Consider the following 12,881-nt stretch of genomic DNA (forward strand, 5'->3'; position numbering starts at 1 on the left):
CGCACGTAACTGGTTGAGGTGGAAGCTCACAGAAAATGAATTACAGAAAAAAAAATAAACGCTACAATCGCATTATTTACACCCCATAGTGTGATGCATTGTTGGATACGTTTTTATCGCCTCTTTGTAATGGCAAACAAAAAAGTAGGGCATTCCATTTAAAAAAAACGTTGCCATTGGACAAGTCTTAGAAGATATGACCTTGAGATGACCTTCAATCTCATAGCCTAATTTCCCCCCTAAAATACACTAACTTTCGCCCGAACCATTTTTTTGTACCATGACAAAGAAGAGAATAATTAAGGGGCGGAGTTAAGTGAAACACCCTGTATATTCACCGATAACATTTCTCCATGCCTTTGAACGACAATACTTCGAAACTAAAAACATTTGATATTATCGTTTTGCCTTACAACCGCGCACGTCGTAGCTTATCTGTATTTTGTTTTATAAAACTCATGTATACTTTTCGAGGAATTAATTCTACATAATATATATGTATATAAAACGGTTACGTAAATTAATAATCAGTATGTATATTCCAACAAGTACTGTAATAAAACCTTTATAACAGGGTCTCGAAGATTATTTACTTGCCAAACCTTAACATTTTGTTACACTGCACAATCCAAAATATTTATTTTCAAGTAACAGACATATACTATATGATAGGAAACATTTATAAGTAACGAGACGTTACACCTTGTTTTTACGAACGGGATGTATCGGATGATCCATATCCGATAAATCTGGTGGATTCTTCTCGAAATACTCAATTTCTTGCATACCCTTTTCAGCTATTTCCCACAACTCTGGATATTTTCGTTTAAAATTATTGTACCATTTTTGTATACGAGGCCACTGATTTAATTCAAAATCAATTGCTTCTAGACACATGGTAGCGGTAATCAGTGGGAAATCAGCAATAGTCAATGTATCTGTTAAGAAAACATACAATTCCATTCAGTGCGTTTGTTCTTAATTGAATAACTAAATTACGTAGTATACGTTAACAAAATTCAATTGCTCTTTCGACTGGAAAAATTTACATGTTTATTCGAATGTACAATAAAATAATGTTTACTACAAAGTAAATACAAATAGTAAATAAAATATAAAAATATATTATATTTAAAGATCTCTAAAATTACAGATACTTACTCCCCGCAGCATATTCTGAATTTTCACGGTTCAGGTATGTATCGAAAACGTCTAAAGCAATTGTCATTTTCTTCAAACCCAAGGGAGTTCTTTCATAATCGAAAAATATGGGAGCCATCTGTAAACAATTTGTAAAACAATATTGTCAGAACCATATTTAATGATACCACTACGCGTTACAACGAACTACTTTTAAACAGACTTATTGTTAGACTAAACACGTTCCCTGTTATTAGTATCGAGGAGAATATAAGATTAATCAAACAAAATCTCCTTACTGCGAACAATTACAATTAGTACATACTTCTTTTTAATGACAATATATACTTCTAAAGAGTGTTATTAAGTATTATTGTAGTTATGCATTATTTTTCATGTATGTAGAAACAATAAACATCTTCGAAGTATTATTCCATTTAAATGATTGTTGTTTACCCACCTTTATATTTTTCTTGGAACCTCATATTGTTTCTTCTGTTGTAATTTTTAGTACACTGGAATTTCTTTTATCCGAATACTCGACTATTTCAGTAATTTTTTAATGGAAGATTTGATTATCCAAAAACTATAGTTTAAGTAGGACGAACAATAAATTTAAAAAGTACAGAAAGCAGACGATTTACATGTAAAAACAAATTGAAAATTTACAATAACATGTATTCTAAAATATCGATGCTATGGTGTTATTTATTATAACCCATTTGCAAATAATCCGATTAGAACTCATGCATTGTTACGAAAATTATGTTCTAGTATTTTAGTACTCTTTATTGCTTACATTAATATTGATATTCTAAAATATATGAAACTTGGCATTAAACAGTAAAGTCTTCTATTATTAGAAAATTCACATTTTCTGGAACTCGTATCCACCGATTAATTTGAATAATCAAAGTTCTGCGTTACCTACTGTAGTATTCTAATGGTTAATTAAAACTTTTCTTTCAATTTCTTACTCTACATTTTAGATACGCATATAGTCCAGGTACTTACCACATATTCGGAAATATTCCGATAGTACATTGCCAGATTGAAACACAAACGATGATTCACAATTGCTCGTGCCTTTGCATCCTTTGGGTACAATTTGCCGTCTATATCGTACTTATCACCGAGATATTGCAAAATAGCATTGCTAGAATGTGCATGTACAAAAAAATACGAACTTAAATACAATAGAGTCCCTCGTAACGGGTCTCTATGATACACAAATGGCCGATTAATCGGAAAATATATGCCAAATATCATTACATTAATAACTATTTAAACAATGTCCAATATATTAAAAAATACATTTAGTGATATACGCTTCAGATACGAGAGACCTGGCAAATGTTGTATGTACAGTAGGTAAAAGAAGTATTCGCACTCCCTTTAAAACAGAACAACATTTTAAAATTGAACTAAGTGACTTGAGTGTTTTTGTGAAATTAGAAAGATTAGTTTGCTAAATGATGTGTGAAAAATTTTTGAAAAAGTTTTAAAACTTTTTTATCTAAGACTGTCATGACGTTTAATAACGCCTTGAAGACAGCTTAAAGGCGTCTTACTGTTTGTCTATCTGGGATAGCACGTACATTTTTTTAAATAATTTTTTATAAGTAAAAGTAACTATATTTTCATATTTTATTAGTCTTGGGGAGGAAGGGGGCGACCACCCCGCAATCGTCACCTTCTGGATGCGCCACTGCGTAAAAAGTATTAACAGAGTGTCGCGTAATAATTGTGGTAAAAGCGGAAAGATGGCGATTTTACACGAAAAAATAAGCGAAAGATATTGAATAAAATTTTGTCATAACTCGTTTCGTTTTCAAGATAATTGTGTTTGAACTGAGTTTAAACTCAATTCTCTGGAAATGTAACGAGTTGCGCCAGAACTTGCTCTACCTTATTTATGATTTTTTTTTACCTACTCTTTTTACAGAACAGCCTGTAGCGTTAACTGTCGCTACCTGTGTCCAGGTAGCACATGACACTTTAAAGATGTCTATTTTACGGCTATATTAGGTCTAAGGCGTCTTTAAGCCGTCTTCAAGGCGTCATGTACTATCTGGGTGTATTTAAGTAACATAAGATGAACAAGAAATAATAATGTTATCTTCTATCCCGTGACTTATATTTTTCTAATTTTATGTGAATACCCTTTCACGAAAAATCATACCTTTCTCCCATAATTAAGTCATCATCAATTAAAACAGGTATTTCCTTTTGTGGGTTTAACTGTAAGAATAGTATAGAACAGAAATTATTTTCAGTTTATGTCAGAATAAATAACTGTTTCACTCGTAATCAGAAAACTGTATATACAAGGTGTTCCACGATAAAACCGACAATTTTATCCATCACATTTCAAAGGTACACCGAAATGATCGTAAACTATCGGTCCATTCCAGTTTGTCAAAGGTGTCAAAAATAATAAAATACTGCAGGCACTTAAATTTATACGTGTTTTAGAATTTCTTCTTACTTTACTTTTATGCTGTAATTTACATGTCAAGGCCTTAAACAGGTGTCAATCTAATTCTAAGTACAGACCGGGCTGAACATTAACACTAGAACCACCGAACCTTTGTTTTACAACTATTGAAATCGTAAAGCTGCTTTTGTCGGGATTTATGTTAATTTTTAATTTATTACACATTTTACATAAGTGTTAAAGGCCGTCCAACTTATTGCTAGAATGATCTGTCTAGTACGAGAAAATATGGTATACATATATCATGAAACAAGATGGTAACAGACCTGGGCACTTCTGAAATGATATTATTTGAAGTATTATTTCCAATAACATGTTATTTTATTTTCTAATCATTTGAAATTATTCTGAAAAGTAATTGTGAAATTGTTCTTTGAAATTATATCAGGTGACTAGGTCTGAGTTTGGTTTATTAGCATTTCCCTGAAGAGTAACACCCCTCTTCCATCTTCCACACTAGTGGAACGATTATTTTCTTTCGTGACAATATTAGACGGACTCAAGCTAAAATCTTTCACGGATAAGCTTTTTGAAGAACGGGTTCTGTTTAAACCAAATACTGTAAAGATTTCTTAAAATAAACTCCTTTTGGTGCATATTATTTTGAGTATTATTTCTTTTGCCAAATTTAATTACCAAATAAATTGCTATTATTTCAAATGAATCGATAATATATTTATTTTCGAGTAACAGATCTGGGTGGTACTATGAAACAGGCTGTTATTTCCAAAACTACGTTGCTCATTTGGCACACTAGCGTCTGCATCGTCAATTATGAAAGCAGCTTTTACATAAATCAAACTTTTCATAAGGCAGGTTTAATAAATAATTGAACTATTAATCATTATTGCGAAATGTAAAACATTATCCACACTATGTTTGACAATAATAAAATTAAATTTCAAAATGGTAGAATTAGTTCTTTCAAAATGTTTTCCCGTTGTCGAAGGTTATTGGATTATTCTGAAAATGGCATTGGTGGTAATATGAAATGGTAATAATAGTGAGGCGAAACATTCCACGTGTAAAAATCTGGAGAAGTTTGAGTTTAGTGGAAAATGTGTCAGGATTTTGCTCATATTTTGTACACTGATTGTGAAACTGATCACTTTTTTTGCGACTTATATTCATGAAGAACATAAATAGAATTTGAATGCAGTGTTTTCTCTTCAATTATAAAATATAGTTTGTATTCTAATTTCTAAAGTAGATTGTCTTTCTTTTACATATGAAAAACAATGGTTGTTTAATTAATAAAAAGCTAATATAACAGAGAAGAACACTTTTTAATTCGTTTCGTATTAGCACTTCGTTTCCACAAACCCACATTTTGCACTATGTTAAAACAGATAGATCTTTCAACGGTTTTATTTTGTATTCTAAGAACTACATAATAATAATACACGGAAATAGATGTGATGGCTAATGCATTAAATTAAAAATAATAAACATAAAACTTTATCCCAGATAGCACATGACGCCTGGAAGACACCCATTTTAGGGCTATTTAAGGTCTAAGGAGTCTTCAAGCCGTCTTCAAGGCGTCATGTCCTATCTGGGTATAGGTATTTATAAATAAAACATGCAGAAAAAGTAAACAATGAACACCTTGTACGTATCGAAATAATATACTTGTTCCTATAATACACATACTTGCATGTATTCCTCTGTCATGTGTTCACCTGTACCGAAATTTACATCCACCAATTCATATTCAATACCTAAAGCTTTTAATGCTTGACGACATGCAAGGGATGGTGGTCCATCGGAGACACTATAAAGCTTCATTATTTATCTGAAATATTAAATTCTATATATAGGAAAATACAAGTAAATATGAAACCCAGATAGCACATGACGCCTTAACGACGCCCATATTAGATCTGAGGCGTTTTTAAGCCGGCTGTGTGCTATCCGGGGAGTTTTATATTACTGTCAATACTAATATTATATCAAAGTTGTAACTCGCTAAACTTTTTACTTTTATGTATGGACAAGACGTTTCGCAACTACGGGTTAAAAAATTGCAAAATCAAAGAAACACACGGAAGAAATATCTTTTACTGAATAAACATATATTCCTTGTACTTTCATTTTCGGTAATAAGGCGCTGAATAATATACACTGTTTTATTATATGTATGTATAAAAACATTGTATCTAATACTTTGAATTATTGCTAAAGGTTATGCATGTACAAATCATTTACAACTTTAGAGGTAAAGGTGATATAGAAGGTGTAACAAAAATGATTAAGGACCCGGAAATGGGAAGTTCGTGAGATGATTTGAAACAAGTTTTTCTCTTAGCCAAAATGTTATCCGAGGCTTTGTTAGCGAGATATTAACGAAAAACCCCGACCAATCAGAGCGCGAGCCTAAGATTACGTTCATTGTGTGATACAATCTTAAAACTTCTCTTTCCTTCTCTCCTCGAGTATAGGTGTGATGCAATAAAAAAGTAAGTCTTTTGTTACAAATAAATTAATTTCCAAAATTAATCTAATTGAAAGCAATATTTTTCTTTCAATTATGTATAAATCAAATTATGTATTTAATGAAATAAGTACCTGTACTATAGTTTACTGTGAAACTATATTCTTCACAAATGTATATTTAATTAAGAAATCATTAGAACTGATCAAAGTACACATGCATTCTATAACTCGTTATCTTATTTTCATTTAGTTTCCTTTATACAAAATTAATTTATAGTACATAATATTCGATTAAATTTAAGATTAAATTAATTTTTTCAATTAATATAACACTTAAACAAAGTGAAATGGTTAAAAAAACATTTCTTTCTTTTATGTGTTTATAGATAGAATTTTAGAATCTGTTATCAGACCTTCAAGATGTACATTAAATGAGACACTCTGTCAAATAAAGTTATGCTCTGGTGAACACTGTGTGTGAGTTATTTAAATGAGTATTTAACATGTAACAAAATAACGACAAATTATTATTATAAAATTTGAATACCTTCATTTAAAATGTTAAATACTAATAAAATTAAACATGTATACTTTGAAACTTGTATACATGTATAATTAAAGTTATTCTTTTGAAATAGAAAAAAATGTATTCGATTCGTGGTACCTTTGACGAAAATTCTACTTTTTCTGATTATATCACACCTTAAGAAAATATCCTCATATTTACACAACTGTAGGGACCTAAATGAATTGAATCTGAACAATAAATAAATTAATGTTCTAAAATTAGAAATTGAACTATTCCTTCACTGTGCTAAAAAAAACATTACATGCAAAATTTGCTAAGAAATTAAATGTTATAAAAATTTATAATGAAGTGATCAGAAAGTATATACTTCAATGCGAAAACAAAATTTTAATATAAACTTTATATAGTACTTACCTGAAGTACAAAGATTTTAGTAGAGCCTGGAAGAAAAACTTATGATATATTCACGACGAGACTGAGACTGCTCTGCCTACCTACATCCCACATGTACGATACATTATTCAAAGTCCCTTTCACTCGGTTCATTTGTCAAGGTTTTAAGTGTAGCCTACATTTCACTACGGGCGTTTCGAATTTTTGCGTATATTTTTTATATAAGGACTACATGTTAAATACATAACAACACCTTAAATATTCAATTAATTAGAGAATCCTATAACGTAACTGATCTACATAAGTAATGTTCATGTATTTTCTTACGAGGGTGTAATTCTACTATTATTGCAATACCACACATATTATCAGTTATTCTGTATAATATCTTACATTTATGAAAATACAATAAACTGAAAAATAATCAATTCGGAATAGATCAAACATATTCAAACACTAATGAATTTAGAATAATAATTATGTCACGCCCAGCACTTTTCTTGTATACCATCGATTTGCTCTCAACAAGTATGCTGTAATTTTTGTTATACACTATAAAAAATTATTACAAAATTCCGTATTACAGTTTGTAACTAGTGTAATAGTATCTCAGCGTTTGAAAATGGCATAAAGTAACGGGCAAATGTTTTGAGACAAATACTTGTTCTAGTATTCGAAATTCGGTGTACAGAAAAGAGCATAATAAATAATACAGTTTATAAAATTTTATTAAATTCAACAAATAACAAAAATATTCAGACAATGATTAGAAAAAAAATTAATGATATCATAATTTCAAACAGAAAATAACATAACATGATTAAATGTTTTCTAGCACACTAATTTTTAATCAATGCCTGCCTGCCTCTTTTTTGGCATCAACTCCAATTTGTAGATTTTTTTAGGTCGAATATTGAGTCTGCTACTTTTTATATTCTATCTTAAATAATTTTTTTAAATACCTTGGTTTTAATACCTATTAGATACCTTGGTTTCAAAATTCGATTTCAAATAATTCCAAAAGTTTCCAGTAAGAATTAAATCTACATTTCAGTACAGAAATTCCTTTCTACGATATTCAACTTTTTGTCACACAAGATTCAATTGTTTAAAGTGGTTAGCATGCAGAAAAACTTATTTGTGTACTATATTTTACAATCTGTGTGGCAACATTTCTATCTCTAATGTATTTAAATTTAAAAACACAACGAAAGAAAAACACGTACGTTTATGTAAACACATTTATTGTGTATTTTATGTACATATAATACAGTTATTTGTACATTAATTACAGTATGTTATAAATATAACTATATAATACAGATTATTCAATAATCTACGTTCATAATTTAGTTTCGATGTCTATACGCAATAATTAAGAAAAATGTATCTGTAATCACTCAAACAGGAAACAATAAAAAAAATAAGACATGCTTCAAAGAAACTATAACTTTATTAACGTTAGAATTATTTATCGGATACAAAAATTCTATTGGGCATAAGCAAAAAAATTAGAGTGCATTTTTGGAACCTTCTACGCGTTGATTTTAGGTGGTAGATGTGTTTTCTACTACCAAAAGCTGTACTTTAGTTCTAATTAATGAATCTGAATGTGGGTCAAATTTATTTCCTGGACGCAGAAAACAAATCTTATAATGCAATAAACGTAACAAATTAATACAAATACCAAATAGCACATGACGCCACAAAGACGCCTATTTTGCGGCTATTTTAAGTCTAAGGCATCTCTAAGTCGTCTTCAAGGCGTCATGTGCTATCTGGGAGACAGAGTGATCGGAGTAGGATTGGGCCAGTTCAGCTGGCGGGTAGGGGGTTTGTAGAGGGGTGGCAGCCCCTCCCCAAAATAACAGACGACTTTCTATGCTGCCCGAAGTATGCCTAAGCATGGTATTTACAGTGGCCGCTCGTTAATTGGACACCCTCTTATTGCACATTGGCAACGCCCCACGCTCATACGTATTCCTACACGCGTGCGCGTACCCCACTCTGTCGCCCAGCACGCCCAGGATGGAATACATACGGTGTCGCGTTTAACTCGCTTATTTCATCTAGTGATGGGCACCATCGATTGAAAACTATCGACTAAGTCGATGGTAACCAACGACTACTTTCAGTCGACTAATTTTTTAAATCAGTTGACTGAAATAGTTGCTTCAAGCGACTCGCTCGAACTATCGAGCTATTGATCGCTATTTACTGGAACGTGATTATTTTCTTCGCGATTGTATGCATTACCTTGTAAACTAATCATTTACACTTCTCCGAAAAAGTCAGATCGTTAATTTCAAAAAGTTCATTCAATTGTTTAGAGGGCACGAATACATTCGTGCCTCTTTTACATTAATAAGAAATTTTAAGTATTAGTAAGAAAGAAGACGGACCAACTATAACGTATTATCTTGGAATTCGGCTCTGTCACTTGATAATGTAAACATCTAAAACTCTAAACATTACGGGAAACAGGGGTGGGCTAGTATTACTAACGAAAATAAAAGATTCGTTCTTTAATTCTTTTACGAAGATTTATATATTTTATATTTTACTGTTTATTATAAATAATATTAATACGTTTATTATTAATACTGATATAGTAATATTATGTAATATTAATTGATATTACTAATATTAATGTAAAAAAAAACAATAAAAACGCAAATGAATAAGGCGTAACTATTGTAAATGTGTACATTTTGCTTATGTTAATAAATTAATTACATCCTATAAAAAATAGTGTTTTATAATTACATTTATCCTGTCCTATAGTATTGTATAGAACTGACAACATTAAAATAATTATAAATTATTAAAAATACAAAAATTTCACTAAAAAATAACATACTTAACAATATTGAACTACATTTAAAACAGCAATTTTTCAAAACGAAAGAAATGCACAAAAAGCAATAGAAACTTTAACATCAGAAGTTCAGACTTTATTAACCAACGTACAAATTCATGAAAATACCTACAAATCCAGAAGAAGAAGAACGAGTTAATCAGAATACAGGATTTTGGAATTTTTATCTTGATAAAGTTTCCCATTGAATCAGGCAGTGCTCTACACCCTTAGAACTTGCAACAAATATTACAAGGCAATACTTAGATCTGCCCTACGAATATATTAAAAGTGATCCTCCTGCATTTTGGAATGCACATGGCCACACAATGCCTGAACTGCAAAAAATAAATTAAAAATATGTGCACCTGCAACATCTGTTCCATCAGAACGGATATTTTCTAAAGCTGGACAGATTATGTCAAAGAGAAGCAACAGATTATCATCAAAAAATTTAAATCAACTCATATTCTTAAATTTCAATATGGAATAACATTTCTTTACCTCCTGATAGTATTCAACGAGTAGAATCTGAAAATGCAAGTGTTAAGTGTAGGACTGCAGCGGTTCAAAAGTTATACGTATGTAAAACCAAGCATTTTTAGCGTACTTTACAGGTTCGTTAACGCCATATTGACTTCTATACCAAAGTCGTCCAATCAGTGGTGTCACTGCAGTGCCCGGTTCCTGGAACATTTAGCCCTCTACAGCCCCGACTCGTGAGGGAATCGAATGTCTACTGTAATTTATTTACAGTCATTCGACAGATAATTGTAACACCTTTGTAATTTACACAATTTTTTTTAATATAAAATTGATTTTTTCCATTAAATTTTAGATACATTTTCTTATTATGTACCCTTAACTGTCCAGTTACAGTAGACATTCGTTTCCCGCACTTGTCGGGGGTGTAGCGGGCCAGAATTCCAGGAACTTTCCCCACCACTCGGCCGTTCAGTCGTGCGATGCAGCTATATGTAGGGTGGGCTGGATATGCCCACTTTACGGTTACATTAATTATCTCCGTTATTGTTAGATATCAGAAAAGTTTATACACAGAAGTGGTTCAGTATGAAGGGGGCTATTACTTAACAGTAACAAGTTTTTCGTAGGTGAAGTATCTTCTAAGTTTTCAAAGTTAATTATATTATTTTTATTAATGATATTGAAATATTATGGAATAAAATATTTTTATTACATAAATCGATTCTTCCAAACATTCTGCGTAATAAAGTATTAAGGTATTATGTGAAAAAGGTAATAATTCGTAACATATTTTAGTGGCAAATGTCTAGCTTGGTTAGTATCTGTTACCCATTACGTGTGATCCGCGAGACAAGAAGTAATCAAATTGCCACCAATATTCATTGCATCAATAAAAACATTATTAAAACAGTATTATATACACTGCGCTTTTGCTGGGCGACAGAGTAGAATACGCGCGCATGTGTGAGAAATACGTGTGAGCAAGGGGTGTGATTTTTATACAGATAACGGTGGCGCGGAAAACGAATGTCTACTGTAGTAGGACTGGTACCTTAGTCTGGTAAAGTATCATTAGCAGAAATGAGATTAAACGAAAGAAACACACTTTCAAATTTAAAAATACGAAAAAAATGTAGGGTCAGTAGGGATTATCTTCTGAATTTTTGTATCACTACCTTGTTAAGCATTTAGATCACTTGTTTATGCCTAATTATTAATCTACTTACACGGTGATCATGCTTTCTCTACTCACCAATTCAGATCTGCTTGAAGTGATTATCAATGTATCACTTATAAGCTTTATTAGAAAAACTAATATGATGTATGTATGTACAGATGTTACTTATAAATAAATTATTAGAATTGTTAAGACTATTTATTTTAATGCTAGTGTCATAGTTGTAGAATATCTACCATATTCAGTAAGAAAGGACTGACCACTTTAATAAAGATATTTTTAATGTTTTATAGTACATACACTTATTTTATAGGTAAACTGCTATATTTCATATTTATATGACATTTAATTAGTACAAACATAAACTGATATTAATTATTTAACATTTTATGATCGAGTTATTCTAATTTGAAGTACTAACATTACACATGAGAAATACATGTGTGTTCCTTTTAAATCTGTGATTTCTTGCATAAAATAAAGTGAAACAACAGTTATTTACTTTATTATTATGATTACATTTTTACATTAATCTGCTATATCCATTCTTGAAAAATTAAATATCTTAATTCCAGATAGCACATGACGCCCAATGACACCTTGAAAACGGCTTAAAGGCGCCTTAGACCTAAAATAGCCGTAAAATGGGCGTCTTCAAGGCGTCATGTGCTATCTTGGATGTAATATATGTTATTTTATTGTTTTTAATCGTATTATAAGTTTGATTTAAATCAATGTCAAAAATACTAATCACTATTGACCATGCAGAGAAGATTCGAGAATACAGTATCTGTGAAGTAACCGTCAGTATGAGATGTTCTGCAAAGTCCATGAAGTGTTCAGTTAATTTGATATCGACTTCAGTATATTTTACTACATATATTATAAGTATATATTTAAAATTGTGTACAGTACAAAAAAATGTGAAGAGTATTCATCACTTTATGCATGAAAATTATATTCATGCTACAATTTATTTATTAATGTGGGGGAAGTCAGAAAGTAGAGATAATATTGCAGACTTTAAGGTACATATTAAAAATATTTGGTATATATAAATTGTAGATAAACCATATTTCATAATAATAGTATATTTTAAGTTATTCGAAAATATAGATCTATCTGATATACTTAATAAATGTTGCACTGAAAATTATATCAAGCTTCTTACTACAATGATAGTAGTTTTTAACACAGTTTTTGTCGAAGTTGCTGTATTTAGTCACTCACTTTAATAGCAGTACAACCTCTTTATACGGGATTATATTAATTTGAAAAGAAATGTTTCACTAATGCTTACTATGACGTTTGGTAATTTGTAACTTTTGTCTGTTAATAACCACATTTGTATTCTATTATATTGTTA

The 12,881-nt window shown here is 30.7% G+C and overlaps 1 protein-coding gene across 1 annotated transcript; it reads right to left on the reverse strand.

The window, feature by feature from the left end:
• Positions 1–696: 696 nt before the first annotated feature.
• On the reverse strand, positions 697–5,425 carry LOC107195064 (glutathione S-transferase 1). Its single transcript, XM_015584833.1, has 5 exons — positions 5,291–5,425; positions 3,323–3,381; positions 2,155–2,296; positions 1,162–1,279; positions 697–938 (listed from the first exon to the last, which is right to left on the reverse strand). The coding sequence occupies exons 1-5, from the start codon at positions 5,423–5,425 to the stop codon at positions 697–699; spliced, it is 696 nt and encodes a 231-aa protein (XP_015440319.1).
• Positions 5,426–12,881: the final 7,456 nt, after the last annotated feature.

This window comes from Dufourea novaeangliae, unplaced genomic scaffold, assembly GCF_001272555.1.
Source record: "Dufourea novaeangliae isolate 0120121106 unplaced genomic scaffold, ASM127255v1 scaffold50, whole genome shotgun sequence".
NCBI classification, from domain to species: domain Eukaryota; kingdom Metazoa; phylum Arthropoda; class Insecta; order Hymenoptera; family Halictidae; genus Dufourea; species Dufourea novaeangliae.

Excerpts from the sequence above, each read along its gene's own strand:
- LOC107195064 (XM_015584833.1), bottom strand. The coding sequence starts at position 5,425 with ATGAAGCTTTATAGTGTCTCCGATGGACCACCATCCCTTGCATGTCGT. Across the intron at positions 2,297-3,322 it reads GACTTAATTATGGGAGAAAG|CAATGCTATTTTGCAATATC; the intron begins GTATGATTTTTC and ends TGCACATTCTAG. Across the intron at positions 939-1,161 it reads TTCAGAATATGCTGCGGGGA|ATACATTGACTATTGCTGAT; the intron begins GTAAGTATCTGT and ends TTTTCTTAACAG.